The sequence below is a fragment of the Sorex araneus genome, chromosome X (assembly GCF_027595985.1).
Source record: "Sorex araneus isolate mSorAra2 chromosome X, mSorAra2.pri, whole genome shotgun sequence".
Taxonomy (NCBI): domain Eukaryota; kingdom Metazoa; phylum Chordata; class Mammalia; order Eulipotyphla; family Soricidae; genus Sorex; species Sorex araneus.
Window position 1 is genome coordinate 265,264,944 of NC_073313.1, and position 19,004 is coordinate 265,283,947.

A 19,004-nucleotide genomic window follows, 5' to 3' on the forward strand; every position below is an offset into this window, starting at 1 on the left:
CATCTGGGCTAGGCATCTCAGTGTCCCCAGCCCCTCTCCAGACCCTCCCCCCAACACTCCCAATCTTAAACAATTGTTACTGCAATTTTCATTCTCTCAGAATATCAGTGCTGGGCTAATTTGTCGGGACACACTGACCTGTTGATCAGCTGTGAAATGTCCTGTGCCATCAAATTAAGATAATTTGAATATCCGTCCGGGGAGAGCTGGAGGGCGCGGTGCACATACTTAGTTTGTGGGGGCCAGGATTTAATCCCAGCACTGAGTGGTCTCCAGGCATGAAATCCAAGTTGCACAGAGTAGCCCCTGAACACCCTTCGGTGTAACTCCTCCCCCTGCAAAACTGAATACTAGCGGTTGGAGAGTCATTTATGGTATTTAATCAAGGTAGATGGGTTTGTGGCATGTATTTGCTTCTTACATAGAGAGAAAGGAGTAGGATTACAGACAGCTGAGTAAGAGTTAGCTCCCCAGTGAATGCCCAAGGGGAGAGCTGAGGCATTAGAAGCCCGTGATACTGGAATCCTCATTCTTACTCTGTGGGAATTGATTACCACTGGGAGTCAGGGGTGGTGGGGATCAGTTTTGGATCTGTGAAGCTGAAATTAAACGAACACCAAAAAAATAAATATAATCTAGATGAGACTAACGGGTTAAGTTCAGTGTGATGCCAGTTATCCTAATCATGTTTTTGGTGTCAAGTACTTTGAGGTAGACATAACAGCACTTGGTTATTAGGCTGCTGGTGGCAGTTGGGAATATGATTTGTAGTTAATTAAAACTACGGTTATGGTTTTTGTTTTTTTTCTTTTTGGGTCATACCTGGTGTTGCACAGGGGTTACTCCTGGCTCATACACTCAGGAATTACTCCTGGTGGTACTCCAGGGACCATATATATGGGATGCTGGGAAACGAACCCAGGTCGGCCGCGTGCAAGGCAAACGCCCTACCCACTGTGCTATCACTCCAGCCCCTAGGGTTTATGGTTCTTAATAATGACTAATTTCCAGTTTGTTGGGAATGTCATGCTTTGCTGCTCTGTTTTCCAAAATCACTTTTAAAGTTGGTCTTAGCCTGGTCTTCCTGGCATATGTCTGAGACCCCATCACTGAACTCTGGGGCGGCCCAGGTTAGTCTTGGTGCTGCCGTTCTACCTGCCAGTAAGCCCCCTTTCCCTTGGCATTCCAGTTTCCTGACAGGATAGTGGTATCTGCAGGAAGCCTAATCGTTAGCCTGGAAATTCTGATTCTTCGAAGTGATAGAATCATGGACAGTGCTTTCCAGAATGAAACAAACCTTTTGTTTGCATTTTTTATCCGGCTGTTCCGCAAAACATTAAGTAGCATTAGCAAGCCCACAGTTGGGGGGGAGGCATATGTAGGGGTGTGCCACAGTCCAGCTGTCTAGCCCAGCGGGTGTGTAGGTCATACAACTGTGAGACTCTGGCAGCTGGGTGGGTGGGGACTAGGTCGCCTCTCTAGGGACACTCAGCTCCCAAGCCTTGCTCTTTTCCTTGCTGTGCCACTGTGGGCAGCTGCACTTAATGGTTAAAATGGTGTGTGGTCTAGTCAGTTATGTAAACTAGTAGGAAAACACATACCATGTAAATCTTCAATACTACTTTATTTTCACAGGTTAGGTGAATCTTGTTACTTTATTATAGAAATAAGAATTCTGCATCTACATGTGTTATTACAGTCTTGGGCTCAAAAAAAGTCGCTTGGTCCGGCTGGCTTGTACTTAAGAATTCCTAAGATTTTCAAACAGCCAAAGTTCATAATGATTAAGTTTCTCTGTTCTCGGTATTCTTCTGCTGTTATCAGTCTTAGGTCACTCAGAGTTGTTCTTTATTTTCTTTTCCTTTTGGTCGAAGAGTAGAACAATGTGACTTGCCGCTGTGCCTTTCTCCTCGGAACTGCTTGCCTTTACTCGACTGGTACTTGTTTCAAGAGATGAGTACTGCCTTGGTCATCTCCAGTGGAGAGGGTTCCTCTTTTCCTTTTCCCACATAAACCTGAATAAGGGAAATTTCAAAAAAGAGCAGCCACAAATCTATTGGAAACCTGATAGGGTGACTTGGTTCTTGTTTTCTTTGAGGACAGTTTGATTTAAAAAAAAAAATTGAAATGATAGTCTTCATGGATTTAAGGATATTCTTAAATTGGAGGTAAGGAAAAATGTTGATTTTCATATGTATAAAATAAAAAATGAAGCAAAGAAAGCATAATTTTCATGGAGTATTAGATTTGGAAAGACATAATAGGGTTTATCTAGTTCAGCCTCCTACTGGTGAATAAACACTCATTTTATGTTTATAGAAAAAGCTATTTGAAGTTGGAAACAGGAATTTGGGGTTGAAAATACTTTGTTGCCTAAATTATTTTTTGCCTTATTGAAGACTTTTTCCTAGTTGAATTTCATCTAACTAAACCTTTATATCTACAAAAACTTAAATATATTTATATTTATCTGGTATTTAGCACTGTTGTGGTTTCTGATATCGTTGAATATATCAGTGTCATAGGTAGGAAGGGAATGATTTTACTTAGGTTAGAAGCCATACAGATGAATAGGTAACTATAATTTTAAAACAAAAGTTTGATTATTATGCAGAGTAGTTTTAGAGTTTCATATCAACTTGCTTGTATATTCCATCTGGACTGAAGTTTATTTTTCTTCCACAAATGCTTGGACATATACTTGTGTTTGAGTGTCATGCTTAAATGCTTTTTGAGTTATGTAAAAATCTATTTTACTGTTCTTGTTGGAATTCTTGGTCTTAATTGTCAAAAATTAAGGGACTAATACTCAGTTTTGTAATATAAAGAACCAAAGGAATGATCTTGGTTGTCTTGAAAACACAACAATTTTAAAAGATGCTCTTTAAATATTGTGAAAGCATCGTTCTACCCAGGGAGCTTGGTTCGAAACTGGGCGGCTGCTTCAGCTTGTTGGGGAAAATGAGACCTCTGACTGACTTTCTTAGAGTCAGCTGTGTTCAGCTTCACTGTCCATTTTACTTTCTATACCGTCCCTTTATTACCACATCTTTCTAAGTTTACCAACATCACTTGTCTATCTTTCGTGTTGAGATGCACTGATTTCAGCAGATAACCGCAGATGAAATCTCGTAAAGTAGAATGTCACATTTCCACAGTATTTGAGCTTGGCCGTTTTTATGGGCATAGGCTTGATTACTACGATGTATTCAGAGAGATGTAATGAGCATCGGGGAAAGAGTGAGACAAGATGAAGAGAGTGTAGCTGCATAACTGGCTGGTGTATTCCGTACGTTAGAAATAGGGAGCCATCAAAGACCTTACTCTGTCAGTCCTGTTTCAGAGATCTGAAAATTGTCAATGCTTTGCCCATTGATACGGATGTCCAGGTCAGTCCTGTTTGGGCGCTTGGAGACCAGAGGAGTTGGAAGCTCAGGAACAGTTTTGTCAAAGTTCTCCATTTTGATTTGGTACTCCCCTTTGGAGCCTCGGGTCAACAGAGATGCGAAACAATGATGTAACATGATCTCGGAGGGTAGGTAAGACGTCCTCCTCTGGCAGATTTCCCCGGTGCCCTCCTGCATTGCGGACAGGAACACGACCAATTCAAAGTGGGGAGGGTCTTCGTGCTGGAGCAGAGTCGCCAGAGGACTTGAGGGTACAATGGAGTGGTAGTAGGTCAGTGGGAAGACAAAGAAGGGGCATTCCTCGGAGCTGATGCCCTCCAGGTGGAAGTCCACGCTGGTCTGGTGGAGGGCGCCGTTTTCCCTCTCCTGGTAGAGGATCGCCGACACGCGGACACTGGTCAGCGGGCTGGGCCGAGTGTTGGCCACTTGGAAAATTAAATTAGGTTTGCCGTCTATGTGAGCGACTACTGCTAAGTCAGTAAAGCGGATAGAGAAAGCTCGATTTTTGGGCCGGGCAATCTTCGCCACAAAGGCACCTAAATTAGAAACCAGTGAATTGGTTTTTTAGAATGCACACTTAAATATCAGTAGCTTTTCTGAATGAGAAGACCTCATCAGATAAGTGCCTTAGTGCTGTCGACCTTCCAGACAAGGACTTGAACTCACTGTTAGCCAGGTAGTTCACGCCGGCCCGGAGAGCTGGACGGAGTGGGCCCCCAGCGGGCGAGCGCAGGCCCCGCATTGCAGGAGGCCCGAGCTGGAGCCTCGCACTGCAGGAGCACAGAGCCATGAGTAATCCTCCTTCCCCAAGTGGAGCCAAAGCCTTTTCAAACCATATACATTCTTATTTAAAAACTATGCTTTTAAAGTAGATAAGTGAATCTCATTTTGTTACATAGAAACATCAGGTTTTATCCTTTTCTTTCCTAGAAAGTCAAAGAATGGTCATTTATTTCCTCTAGTTCTACCCCTGCTTTAAAAAAAATGTAATAAAAACTAAATGCTGGGGCTGGAGCGATAGCACAGCGGGTAGGGCATTTGCCTTGCACACGGCCAACCCGGGTTCGAATCCCAGCATCCCATATGGTCCCCTGAGCACCGCCAGGGGTGATTCCTAAGTGCATGAGCCAGGAGTGATCCCTGTGCATCGCCGGGTGTGACCCAAAAAGCAAAAAAAAATTAAATAAATAAAATAAAAACTAAAAAACTAAATGCAGTTTGTTTGCTGCCAGAGTACTTGAAGTTGGAAGGCAGATAAAATTCAGAGTGGGATGATTGGGGTAGGGGTAGGCCTATAAAATGAGTGTTACTTTAAGATACTGAAACATGATATTAAAATAAGATATTGGAATATATATTAAGATACATTGAAACACAGGCTCTCTGGCTTGCTCTCTCTTGCAAGCTCGCTCTCTCTGGATATATTAAGGTATCTTAACATTGAAACATTCTCTGAAACGCACATTTTCTCCCCCCATCCCCCCTTTTAAAGGCTTTCAGCATACTTTTTCTAATACAACGTACCCCCTCCCCCGATCCTGTTACTGTTGCAGGCTGGTGAGACCTCTGGATCTCTTATCAGAGTGAGGCCTTAAATATAGTAAAGTAAAATACATGCAGGGGAAATCAAATATAGAAATCTAGTTAGACAATAAAAAATAGTATAGTATAGCACTCTATATATGCACTTTATTAATGTATCAAGTAATATACTGATGAGTTTAATGCTATAATTTTGAAGTATTTGTATTATCAAAATCTATTATGAAAATGCCAGTGATTGCTTTTGTATCAGAGTTATAGTTAATGCTGATACAGTTTTGTTGTGATATTTATCACTGAGTGAGATACCAGTGCTGTCATGTGGCTCAGCAACGCAGCATGTGCCTCACGGGATTGAGCCTGACTTCTCTCCACAGCATCGCCCGAAGAGCCACACGAGCGCCAAATGGCAGTTAGGGACTTGGGGCAGGGGTAGCAAGTTTTGTCCATCTCTATTCACAGAGCCCCTAAATTTTATCCAATGACTAGCCCAATTTAAGAACTGTTGTAGAATTAAAGTGATTTGTTCTGGGTTGTAGGCCAGGATAAATTGTCCTGTGACCTCAGATTATCATTGGGTAGTATGTTAAAGCCAGGCTTTCGTGGGCCAGAGAGAGAGCACAGTGGGTAAGATGCTTGCCTTGCATGTGGCCCTCCCAGGTTTGATCCCTGGCTCCATATCGTCCCCTAAGCACCACCAGGAGTGGTTTAGTTTTTGCTTTTTCAGTTGTATATATCACTATCAAAAGAACACTGACTCCTGCTTTCTAAGAGGAAAGAACCTTTCATATTATCAGGTTTCCAAGCAGAATTTCATCTTTGTGACCATATTTACAGAACATTTTGTTGAGAATATGGACTGTTTTCTAAAATGTAATGCTGGCATTAGTGTCCTGAGCTCACAGTTACTGAGTACGTGTTGAAAAGATGAATTCGGGAGAAAAATTTTTCATCCTTCCCTCCCCTCAAAAAAGAAAAAAATTCTTAGGTAAAATGAGCGTCAAACTATGCATTGGCTATATTTTGTCATCTATTCAGCAGACTGTGCTCAGGCTGGGGAGACAGCGTACAGAGCTAGTGTGCGTGTTGACAAACAGGAGGCCACGGCCGGTCCCTGGCAGCATATGGGCCCCCGGGTACCACTGGGAGCAGTCCCTGAGCACTGCTGGGTGTGACCCAAAACCAAACCCGAACAATTTTTTCTGAGTGATTCCATTTTCTCAAACCACCTCTCTGTGTTAGTATGTATACAAATAAATTAATGTGGTATATGCTGTTGTAGCTGCAAATTAGTATCATAATTATCCTTTTTACTTATGATGTTCTAAAGACTGGAATGTAAATTTACTCACAATAATTATAAATTTAAATTCCTTAGAACTGATCCACATAAATATCTTGTACCACAATTCCTTGTAACGGACTATATCTTTTCCTCAAAACAGTGAAAAATTTTAAAAGAACAAAAACCATTACCTGTAATAAAAGCCTCTAGCATGAGTCCTAGGAGCATTTGTATGGCAAGAAGGGCGATTGCACTCGGACAGTCACCACTGGGGAACATGGTCCCATAACCAATTGTGAGTTGTGTCTCCAGGGAGAAGGAGAATGCAGCTGTGAAACTGGTGATGTACTTGACACAGATCGTGTGATTATCAGGTGGGGTGTTGTGGTCTAGTTCCAGGTCACCGTTCATCTCCGCTAGAACATACCAGAGCACTGCAAAGACAAGCCAGTGCACAACAAAAGAGGCAGAGAAGACCAGCATCATCCAGCGCCAGCGCATGTCCATGAGGATGCCCCAGGCATCCCGCAGATAGGCAAGGCCTCTTTGAGCACCATCCATTTGAAACGTGCTGTGGCCATCCTTGGTGACTATCCTCCGGGATCTCTGAGTGAGGAGAGGAGCAATCACTTTGCAGTTGCTGCCATCCATCTCAGACCGTGCTGCTCTGAAATGAGAGGAGGGTTGTGAGCGCCTCGCCATTTATAGTTGGTGTAATACGTTGCCCCACCCTGCCTCCACCTTTGATTTGTGGGCCATGCCTGGCAGTGCTCAGGGCTTATTCCTGACTCATGGTAGTGCTCAGGGGACCATGTGGGGTGCCGGGGATCGAACCTGGGTCAGCCACATGCAATGCTGTACTCTCTCTAGTACCAGTTTCAGTACCTTCTGAGACTGGACTCACTTGGTTCTTTGCTTTTGATTGCTTTTCAGACTCCAGGCAGGGTGTCCTACTTTCTGAGAGGGAAGTTGGGGGATAGAGGGGGGGCAGTGCTTGGGTCTTTGGGCCACACCTGGTAGTGCTCAGGACTTAGTCCTGGTTCTGTGCTCAAGGATCCCTCTGATGCTGGTACGCTCTCTCTCCAGACCCCAGGGTGCCCAGTTTGACAGCTTTGTTTCTTTCATTCTCTCTTTACATAAGGAGCATTGCTTCATTTGCTTGCTAACTAAGCATGGCACATCTGAAGAGAGTCTTCATTATTTCCCTGAATGCCTGAAAATATTATTTTATTTTTTTTTTATTTGGGGGGTCACACCTGCTAATGCTCAGGGACTGTTTCTAGTTTGGGGCTTGTGGTAGCGTGGGTTACTCCTGGTACTGTGTGCTAAGGATTAACCCAGACCCCCTCTCCCTGCACACAAGCATTTGCTTAGCCTGTTGAGCTATCTCCTTAACCCTTTATTTAGCATTTAACATACTCAAGTATATTTAAAATTTTCTAAGGATAGTGAGTAGCGAGGAGATCTAGCAGTTCTTCCATAAATTTTTTTTGTTATTTGTAAAGAACAACTTCATAATCAGAAATAAATTTAAATTATTGTATTCCTCTGTGTATCACTGTTGTCCCGTTGCTAATTGATTTGCTCTCCATTGGTGCCTGTCGTGTTCAGGGTCAGGGGAATAAGACTCATTATTGTTACTGTTTTTGGCATATTGAATATGCCACGGGTAGCTTGCCGGGCTCTGCCGTGCGAGATTCTGCCTTCCTCTGTGTAATGAATAGAAATTGTGTTAAGTACAGTGCTAAAATGTGCAGATGTTTGATGGCAGGCTAAGAGTTAGGACAGGCAAGATCTCTCACCTTTGAGAGATCGTTGTTCTCCACTGGGATGTGACTCAGCAGCGAAACACTCGCCTTGCATGTGTCAGGCCCCGGGTTCCATCCCTACCAAAAATATTCTGATTAGGTTATGGGATGAAAGTGAATTATTTCCTTGACAAAAGAAATTCTTGATATTTTTAGATAAGACTAAATCTGAAAGTAAAAAAACCCAAAGAAAAAGTCTTGAGTTTAATTAACATAAGCATTGATGTCTCAAGTGGCAATTATTATTATTTTTTTTAAGATGTGTGCGGAGGCTGCTAGGAACAGAACAGGAAATGCAGCATTTCTCCTTTTCCTCAGGCCAGAGTAGTTTATATTTGACTCTCCCCTGCTCCTTCCTTCGTGTTGCATGTCTTCTTCCACTGTTGAGTGACAGTGGCACTTTAAGAGGGGAGCGGCCCGTGGCCCTGGGGCCTTTCCAGACTGCCTTCCTGTGTTGTTGGAATTGGAGCGTGGCCAGCTGGGTATGTTCTTTCCCTTTCGTTCTGGGTCTAATTTAGCATTTATTGGTGATATTAGAGACATTCTTTTGTATTTTTTTCAGATTTGATTACTGATGGAACACTGGGACATTTGTTCAGTTTATGTAGATTTGATTCAGTTTCATATTATAAATTAAAAAATTTTAGGGTGTTACTATTTTATAATTATTCTAATAAGTTGCTATTACTTTAGGTTAGCTTTATTTTGGCATAAGTATTTAATGATTGCTGGGTTTGTAAGAAGTTTTAGAATTTCAGGTTTCTTTTTTGTGCGTGTGTGTGTTTCTTTTTAAATCACCAAAACAAAAATCTCTTTTTTAAAAATATCCACTGTCACACAACAAGTCTTTACAGGTACCTTTCATATTACTTTATCTTTAATTTTTTTGTCATCCCAGCAAGATAGTATAGTTTTTCCACTTTTTCAGATGGTAATCCGACAGTTTAAAGAAGTCTGTACAAGCAAATTAAAAAAAAAACTTTAAGAAACTGTATTTTTGGGGCCGGAGCGATAGCAAAGCAGGTAGGGCGTTTGCCTTGCATGCGGCCGACCCGGGTTCGATCCCCGGCATCCCATATGGTCCCCCAAGCACTGCCAGGAGTAATTCCTGAGTGCAGAACCAGGAGTAACCCCTGAGCATCGCTGGGTGTGACCCAAAAAGCCAAAAAAAAAAACAAAACAAAACTGTATTTTGAGGATTTAGTGACTTAAAATGCTGCCTAAGATTGTTTTGCATTCACAAGATAATCTTGGATAGCCAGACTTTTAGCATTTATTTAGTAGATGCTATTCCTATTCCAATAAGTGTCTCCAACAAATTGATACAGATGGATTTGGGGCCACACCTGGCAGTGCCCATTAACTACTCCCAGCTCAGGTGTTGCTCAGTCACATTCAGGGACCTTCAGTGCTGGGGACCAAATCGGGGTCTCCTGCATGCCAAGTGCACACTCCAACTCTCTGAACTAACTCCTTGGCGCAAATGTAAGGTTTTTGGGTGGTACTAGACTCAAACCCAGGGCTCGAACACACTAAACAAATGCTCTTCTGCTGAGCCGCATCCCCACTGGGCCAGCCAGCCATCTATTTTAAACCTTTGATAAGTGGATGGTGATTTCCTTGATAGTAGCAACAGTATAGGTCAGAGCCATAGGTTATCTAGGAATCATACTAGACACCCCCCATGTGGTAATTCACCTGACGCCAAAAGCCTAGTGCCTGGCACCAAGCAGCCTCTCAGTACATATTAGTTGCCTTCTTATTACTAATGTTTCTTAACTTTCACAGTAATAAGTAGTGTGATCATTTCCACTTACAGATGAAGCTGAGGCAGTTTCTCCTGAGGTCAGATAGGTCGTGTATCTCAGTAGACATTCTGGCCCTGGGAAAATTTAGCCTTTGTGACTAACAGAATGTTTTACTTGACTGTTGTTTGAGCCACTACAGAGTATTTGTACTTCAGAAATGCCCAGGTTCATGCTTACGCTGTATAGGGAAGAATTCTGTTTTCAGTTAAGACATCTATATGGCGTGAAGATCAGTGCAGTCAGCATTATTGCCTAATACTGTCTTTCGGATTCTGCAGAGCAGCAGAAGCAAAACAAAATATAGAGAGGGTGTTTTCACATAGCACTATTTTGGCAGATGAGAACATAATTTTTAAAATGTAATACCATCATTTGATTTTTTTTAAGTATTTTGCTACTTAAGTATCAAATACTTAAATATTTGATACTTAAATACTTCCTATTTGGAAGGAAGATGTGACATACTGGCTGCTTTCATGAAGATCGTGAAACACGGCATTGTCCTTTAGTTCTTGCGTTCCTGCCAGTGTGAAAATGCTGGTCGTGGACCTGCACACTGGTGCCCTTTGCTCTAGTGAAGCTGCTGTCCTGACAGATGCAGCTCTTTGGTGGAGGGTGGGGAATGCGCCAGGACTCCTCTTAATTTACCCACTCTCCTGAGTTACAAAGCCCATCGCCATTAAGAGAAAGCCTTTCCCTCTGTACTAGAGCTAGCCAAATGTATTCTTGTTTGGGCTCTGTGGCTGCTCACCTACAGTTTCTGTGGCCCTCTTACTGTAAGGTCTTTACACTTTCATTCCTTTTCTCATGCTTCTAAATTCATGGAAGAACTTGTGAGTAGGGAAGTAAAAAAGCTAATACCAAAACAGTCAAGCACTATATACACACACACACAACATGTATACACATATCTCTATAACCTTGTTAGATCTTGTGTAGTTGTGTTGGGTAGGAGAGCAGAGCAAAGTAAAATTTGGCTCCCATATCCCAGTGAATAACTCTTGTCTCTTTGTAGTCAGTGTGGTTTTGTAATGAAGAAAAGTTGGTAAATCTAGCCATCCCCTGGCTCTGCTGGTTACGTAGCTGTTTGGGTAAACCGCCCTATCCCTGTGTCCAGGCTTCCTCAGATGAAAGATAAAAAGGAGCCAGATACATGCCTTGCATGTGTGAGGCTCTGAGTCCAGTCCTCAGGGGAAAATAAATAGAGAAAGAAAGAAAATAAGAAAGAAAAGGGAAATTAAATTAGCATAGTCCCTTTAAACTCAGCACTTGTAAATTTATTTGTTTCCCTCAATTGATAGATTTCATACGGGCACATGTGTGTTTTCTGTATATATTTGCCTTATTTATATTTAGATGATTCTCATCATCTGATGCCAGTAGAGAGTGCAGTTAGAGGGACGGTTCGCTCTTATCTGTGTGTGGGCTGTAAAATAATTGCCCATTTATAAACCTTGGTGAAAAACTATTTATAAAATTGATCATTTGGTTGCTGCATTGTTCAACAAAGTAATGAATTCATTCTGCTCATTCCATTGTATTGCTTAAAATTATGATTTTTTGTAATATGTATTTCATAGGTTAAGATATAACTACAGTTAATACTACAAATGGTAAGAAAAGACTACAGATGGTAAAGATCACAATATGACTGCATACTAGTTCACATTCGATAGAAATACTTTAATCTTAGAAATTATTTCTCTTGCCCTTTATAACTAGGGCAAACCCTGTGAGTTCTAACTATTATATAAGCTCAGAGATTTATTTATTAATTTTTTATTAGCAGAACTATTTACTAATTTCTCGATAATTTATGCTTACGGAGAAATTTCAGATTATGATACTCAGTCACTTTTATGAATTAAAAACAAAAGCAAAGATTTTGTTTTTTGTTTTTGTCTGTATGCTCCTTTAGATTTCTTTAGTTCCTTCCAAAATAAAAAGACACACTTTTTTAAGCCACTATTTTCTTACCCCTACAATCTTTCTTTTCTACTCATTTTTATATTATAACAGAACATTAATATTTATTTAATTAAAAAAATTAAAAATTAAGCAAGCTTCCATAATACTTTTTTAGTAGATTATTATTCCATTTCTGAAATTAAGGGTGGAAAAAAACCGAATAAGAAACTTTATAGATAATGTCTTTGTTTAAAATACGTATTAGCAGTATCTAGCATTGTCCTGTTAGCCAGTGTCTCTCTCTGTCCCCAAGGAAGGAAGGAAGAATGAGGGTTATCTCTTGTACTCACCGGTTTGCCTGCTGGGTCAGCCTGTGAGCACAGGTGGTCTCGAGGAAACTTGGGGAGTTTGTCTTTATGATGAGGTCATTCTAATCTACAGGTCTCGTTTGTCGGTTCTCTTCTTGGACTGGGTTTACAGTTCACATTCTTCTGTTTATAATGTCGTGGGGGCTGGTTTCAGCTGAAGCTGATGTGATTGGTCACTTAGTCTGCAGGGGGGCCAATTAGCTCTGATCATGTGGAAAAGAATGCTGGTTTGTTAGGAGATCTTTCTTTACCCAACACAAACCTTAACAACTCTGGAGAAAGCCTCCAGAACTGACTTGGAGAAGGGGTGCATTTTTTCCCTCTAATCAGGACCCGTCTTTAGTAAGTTTGCATAATCTTACTTAAGAGTTTATTTGAAAGTTCAAAAGGATAAAATTCCCTGCAAGATTTCCTTTCAGCAGTCTTTCCTTATATAGCATGTTGAAGTGTGAGATATTTCCTTTACTAATCTTTTTTCTTTGGGGATATTTACTTGGATAAGGACTTTCAGGCATGAATTAATGAATTGATTTTACTACTTTTCTTTCCATGTCCAGTCTCATGAAATGTCTACTCTTAGTTATAGAATTAGTATTATAGGTAATTTAGTTACTTGAAATACTTTTTTGGCAAGATGAGACTTTTTTTTTAAGGCTTGCTGTAGGTACCTTGAACAAGAACAAAATTAATTTTTGGTAGTTCATGTTTACCTTTTAAACATACTTGTGTGTGTGAAAGAACTGAAAACTTTGCTAGAGGCATACTTCAGTGATGTTTGGGGGATATTTCCCTGAAGAGAAGTGTGATGACATCAAGGTATCTAACTTACTGTCTAACTAGTTCTCAGCTGGAAATTGTCTGTGATCCAGCTTGTTACGCACGTTGCAGTGAGCTGTGGGGATGGCTTTGTGTAGTGCCGTACTGAGCAGTACTTTTCTTCATTTCTGTTAGCTGCATTTTAGAACTTGGATCAAATGGCACATGTAAGAGGATCTAAGAAAACAAAGACTGGAATTGTTCAAAGAAAAATCATGGAAGGCCTGCTGGGAAGATTATTAATGTAGACCAATATAATGCTACTTAGGAAGTGAAATCAGCCTTTGTAGAGTCCTTTCTCTCCCCCATCATTTAAAAAATACATTAAGTCCTTCTTTGTTTTATTAATGCCAAACATTTCAGTACAAGTTCAGACATAGCAGTGGAAACTTTGACCTTCAGGACTAGAAGGTATTGAGTATAAAGAAGGAACTTAACAATGCTACTCTTTCCCTGCTTGTCCTGGTAGGGTCATGATTTATTTTAATTGGGGTGTGGTGGTGATGGGGTAAGACAGAGGAAATGCAGGCAACACTGCATCTGAGAAAGCAGGTGTTCTGGAGCGTGTCTGCTGTGCCTCTTGAGCCGACATTGTGGTAAACGAGGCAGTGAAGGGTCTTACTGAACAGAGGAGACTATAACGTAATCTGTTTAAGATTATATCAGCACAAATGATTTGGCAAAATGATCATCAAGAACTAAATGTCGGAAGTGAAAAAATAAATGCCTCAAGTGAAGAAATCCAGGAACAAGAACCTGTTTCTGGATTTCTAGTTTCCAAGTTAGTTGTGGCCTAGAGACAGTGATTCCTAATGCTAAATCCTAGTTACTGACTGTGAACCCACTTGGAGTGCCTGCTCGGAGCATAACATGGCACGCGAGTTCATCGTGGTTGAGTTGCTGGCTTGGATGTGGTAAAACTGATAGGACACAGATAATGTGAGCATCCTCAATCGTGGGACCCTCCTTGATGCCCTAAAACATTTTTTCTGGTATATAAATGTTAGCTACTAGCCCACAGTAGACCTCCCGTATTACAAATTTATTTCTTGCAGTTCTTTCTTCACTTTTTCAGAAGCTCCGAGTCTCTTCCCAATTCTGTACGTCTGAGCCCTCCTGACCATCCACGCCAGAGCTTGCAGGGAGCTTCCCCACGTGCACCAGCAGACAGTTGTATGAGGGGCGGGCGGAAGGCTGTGGACTAGCTCTGAGGTGCTTTTTCAGAGCGGTTCTGCTAATGCCAACACCCTTTTCAGACTCTCTTCTCCTACTGGAACTGTGTTTTTAGGACCCAGGTTAACTGGTGAGGCTTGAGAAGTTGCAGATCTTCGGATTTAGAATTTAAGTTACTTCCTCCTGGCCACTCTGAATTTAGTTCACGAGAATTTAGGGGAAAGAAAGTAAAAGATCAATACCTGGATGGGATTCCCTTTTACTATTTACTCTGGTATTAGAAAATATTTTTACTGTTGACTAGAGAATATGTATCTGAATAGAGAAATAAAAGTTGCTTGCTAGAAAAATTTGCACATAAACAAGGTTCAAAGTCTGTCCCATAATTCCACTTTTGCTTTTGGAGTTTGGGCACTTGTAAGGAAGTTCCAAGTCTCAACAGCTGTAGATTTTGTTGGCTGGGTGCCTCTTTGCTCCATCTGAAGTTTTCCATAAACACCATTTTTGGCTGTGAGTCAAACATTCACACAGGTGCCCTTTTACTGCTCTTTCTCCTTAGGAAGTCCACTCAGTCTACTCGGACTAAAACTGATACTACATTTTAATTTTATTTTAATTTAATTTTTAGATGAGTTCTATTCAGCCTTGATACAACTAGGCAGTTTCTGCCATTGGAGAAAAATACTTGGGCGCATCTTTGTATGGGTGGGGTGGGGGCTGGAGTGGCGTGGTAAGACCTCTTACACATTCTGAGTTATCCTTGATGTGGCTGTAACATTTGTACATACATAGTATGCTTATGAGGTATTTGTGTTTCCTTTGAGTAGACAGAAATGTGTACTTGCCTGTTGGAAATCTTAGACACCTTTAAGACTTAGACACCCCACCCCCCACCACCACCATAAAAAAAAAAAAAACTTTAGATCTTTTCATCTCTTCAAAAGGAAGGGGGAAAGTCATGCTGTTTCCAATTCAAGGATTCATAGCCCTCCAGTTTTTTCTTAGGAATAGTTGGCTGAGGCATTAATGTGTAGGTTATTCAGTTATGTTTAATTTTAAGTCATGATGATGGAAATTTAACTTGTTCAAAATTTTTTTAAAAAGTCACTACAAATATTTGGTTCCTACGCTCTGTATTGGCAGGGGTGTGGTGAAAAGAGCACTCTCGTACTCTGCTGATAGAAATGTTGTCTTCAGTGTCTGTGGAAAATAGAATGGAGAGTTTTTAGAAAAGTTAGAATAGAGCCACCATATGACCGGGCAATTCCACTGCCAGTATCTTCTCTCTCCAAGACACAAAACATTCATTTAAAAGGACACATGCACGCCGTTCCTCAATGCAGCGGCGAGTCCAAAAGCTAGGGTATGCAGTCGCCCGGGCGTCTAGCGACAGACAGCAGATAATGAAGGTGTATCGCAAGAGGAATCCTATGCATCTGCAAGGAATGATGAAAGCATGCAGTTCCCTCCGCGCAGATGGAATGGGGAGATACCGTGTGAATCAGGAGGTGACTCATCATCGGTGCTCTAGAGTAACAGCACAGGGGGATCCAAGGCAGTAGAGCGGGGAGACCTGGATTACCCTTGACCCTAGATTGCAGAAATGAGAAAGACCACCAAGGAAAGAAATGGGGAATAAGAAGAGGTGGAAGGCGGTGACAGGGACACCTCGAGCCCATGTAGAGGTGTGTTATAAGGAAGTGTAAGTCACAGAGCCAAAATACAACCACCCTTAAAAGGAAAACTGTTAAGAAGGCAGGTTGCATGTTGCAGGGAATCGACACTGTGGATGGGATTGGGGTTGGAACATTGTATGCCAAAAATTCTATTATGAACAATTTGGTAAATAATGATGTCTTAAGAAAAAAAGTAAAATAGGATTTTTTTGTTTGTCTTTGGTCACAGCAGTGCTCAGGGTTTATTCCTGACTCTGCTTAGAGATCATTTCTTGGGGGTCTTACATGGTTCCAGGGATTGACAAACACCGTCTCACTGTCTCTTATACACTGCCCCCCCATAAATTTTTTTTTAAGGTTCTTCAGTGTTTCTGTGGAAAATTTTGATTTCATATATTGTGCCTGTGGTTCTCTGCATTTCCATTCGATCATTACAGAATCTGAGGTGCTTAGACACAGCAGAGTCTTTAAATCTCCTCTCCTTGGCCCACAGACAACTGATAGTATTTATTTAGAATTACGCCTGCTGTACACAGATGTATGAGTTGTTCTTTTTCTTTTCTTTTGTGGTGCTGAGCTGGGCTCCAGGGCCTCACAAGCGTAGGGCAAGCGCTCTACCACAGAGGCACATCCCCATCCCTGAATACCCAAGGTTTTCTGTTCGGGGCCCCCAGCTTGCGATGCTCAGGGCTTACTCCTGGCTCTGTACTGAGGCTTCATTCCTGGCAGTGCTAGGGGGCCATACGGGGTGCTGGGGCTCGAACCCAGGTCAGCCACGTGTGGGGCAAGCCCCCTACCTGCTGTCAATATAGCTCTGCCCCAGTATCATAGTATTTAAAAATGAAATTATACAAGTGAAATTCTCATTGGCATTCCTATCCACTCATACAAGTTGACACAAACACATAAATTATTTGTAATCATTTGGGTTATAAAGGATTTATTTTGGTGTTTAATGGTACTTCCTATATGAAGTGTAGTTTTTATTAGTAAAATTATTTCTCCCTCCAAAACTCTAGTTTCTAGGGTACCGCGGAGGTAATACAGCAGACTAGGGATCTGCCTTGCACCTGAAGTGCCTGGGTTTGATGCCTGCGCCTGGATGGGACTCTCTGCGGCCCCTCTTGTACCATTTCTCTGGCACGTAGGTAACCGGAGCTCTGCGCCCTGCTGGAGCGGAGGGCAGCCTTCCCGCCACTTCCCGGATCCACGCGCTGCCCTTGGAGCTCTCCTTCCCTTGCAGCCCAGCTCTTTCTCTCTTGGTGTTGGTGTCTGGATGTCTGGGCTACTTCCTGTGGGTTTAATTTGTGAGTGAACCCTGGATCAGGAGTTTGGGACACTTTGGCTTTGTTTTCGGTGACTGCTGGGGTCACCTTTCTTCACCGGAACAGTGGCGAGGTTGGTAGTTGTGGTTCAGTGAGGAGTACGTAAACAGACACGTGGCTGCGTTTCATCAGCGGGAATGGGTTGCCCCTTCCTTGGCATGGAAGAGCAGGTGCAGTGTCTTTAAGTTTCTTTTTCCTTATTTGGTGGGGTTGGGGGTGCTCCCACAAGCTCAGGGAGGCCCAGGGGCCACTGCCGGCAGTACTCGGCCAAGAAGGTCAGACACAGTAGTGCATGGTGCGTGTGGGTGTCATCAGGTGAGGTACCCCTGGAGGTGCCCAGGTATGGTGCCAGGGTTCGAAATACAGGTTCTTGTTCATACAAGGCATGCACTTCTGTCTACTGAACCTTCTCCCTGGCCCTTTTTATTTTTAATTCTGTGTTTGTGTGTGTGTGTGTGTCTGAGTGTGTGTGTGTGTGTGTATGGAAGAGGCACTGATATTGCTGTTTCATTAAAGGCTTGAGTAAAACAAGCAAGTAAAAAATGGTTTAGCACTGCCATGTCTCTGGAAGACTTAATTGATGGTACATGCAGATTTTGACTGTGCCCGCATGACCCAGCAGTTTCACGCCGCTGTGTATACCAAGAGAAATGCAAGCATGCACCAGCTATACCCAGAGCAGAACAGTTCATAATAGCAAAAAGTTAGAAACCATCTAGAGCAGCAATAACGCATACGTTCTGCTTCGGTAATTCAGTGAGATCTCGTCCAGCGGTGCAGAAGAACAAGAGTCTGTTCTCTCCAGCGAAGTAGCTCAGTCTCCGAGTGTCCAGTGAGAGAAGTTGGCATTCAGTAAACGTTCTGCATAAATAAACATGTTCAGAAGCACCTAAAACTAATCTTTGGGGTTAGAAATCAGGGTAGTGTTTACCTGGGGAAGGGTTCAATGAACTTGAACACTTCTGAGAACTAAGCTTTTCTTTTCAAAAAATCCTTAGGAGTCCAGCAGAGGTTAGGTGTTTGCACACAGCTGGCTCGGGTTCAACCCCGGCACTAGGAGTAGGCTCTGAGCACCGCGGGCTGTGGGTCCTCCCCGCCGCCACCAGATACAGTTCCGTAGGGACCGAGACACAGTGCAGTGTGTAGTGCGCTTGCCGTACACACATTCACTGATGTTCAATCCCAGGCACCACATACGGTCTCCCAAGCCTGCCAAGAGTAAGCTGGGAGCAGTGCTGGGTGTGACCCTCATCCCCAGACCCTACCCCCAGGCCCTCAAAAAAAAAAAAAACCTTTAGTAATTATGCATATATATTTTGTTTATGAAAACCTTTGACTTGTATATTTTGAATTGTGTACTTTTGCTAAGAATGTTATAGTTCATTAATGTTTTCTTAGAAGGAAAAGATGTGAAGTTCATAAAAATTCTTGAGTTTTTTTTTTCCCTGTGATCTCTGAAAGCAAGGGAATGTGTTTGACATGTCACAATTAAATTGGGTTTTTCTTAGTTTAGTGGAGAAGTCGTCATGTAAATTAATTGCAATGATCTATCGTGCAGTATTTAATATATCAAAGAGTATATTGTGGTTTTTAGAAAGGGTTTTGCATGCTGGGAATTGAGCGCAGATTGGCCTTACACAATCAGCACCCTATGCACAGTACTATCTCTTCAGCTCTCCTTTTAATTTTTTTAACAATACCTGGAATTGAACCCAGGGTCTCATACGTGCAAGGCATGTGCTCAAGCTCTGGCATCCCATACACTAGCTTTTCTCCTGCCCAATCCTGTCCCTTCTTTTTTTCCCCCTAGGTACTAATATGAAAAGTGTACATAGGATTTGACTATTGAGAGGTTTGTTTAGGTGGGGAAATGCAACTTACTGAAATG

At 42.1% G+C, this 19,004-nt stretch overlaps 2 protein-coding genes across 7 annotated transcripts in view; one reads left to right on the forward strand and one right to left on the reverse strand.

Moving 5' to 3' along the window:
- GIGYF2 (GRB10 interacting GYF protein 2) overlaps positions 1-19,004 on the forward strand; it is a 142,643-nt gene that overhangs the window by 71,736 nt on the left and 51,903 nt on the right. The window lies entirely within an intron of this gene.
- Positions 1,612-12,213, reverse strand: KCNJ13 (potassium inwardly rectifying channel subfamily J member 13). Of its 2 annotated transcripts, XM_055119845.1 has the most exons (4): positions 12,109-12,212; positions 8,037-8,120; positions 6,426-6,901; positions 1,612-3,943 (listed from the first exon to the last, which is right to left on the reverse strand). In XM_055119845.1, exons 3-4 carry the CDS (start codon positions 6,883-6,885, stop codon positions 3,321-3,323), a joined length of 1,083 nt encoding a protein of 360 aa, XP_054975820.1. In that variant the 5' UTR covers positions 6,886-6,901; positions 8,037-8,120; positions 12,109-12,212; the 3' UTR covers positions 1,612-3,320. The 2 variants fall into 2 exon arrangements, with proteins under 2 accessions (XP_054975820.1, XP_004610874.1); XM_004610817.2 differs by lacking the exon at positions 8,037-8,120 and having other exon boundaries at positions 12,109-12,213.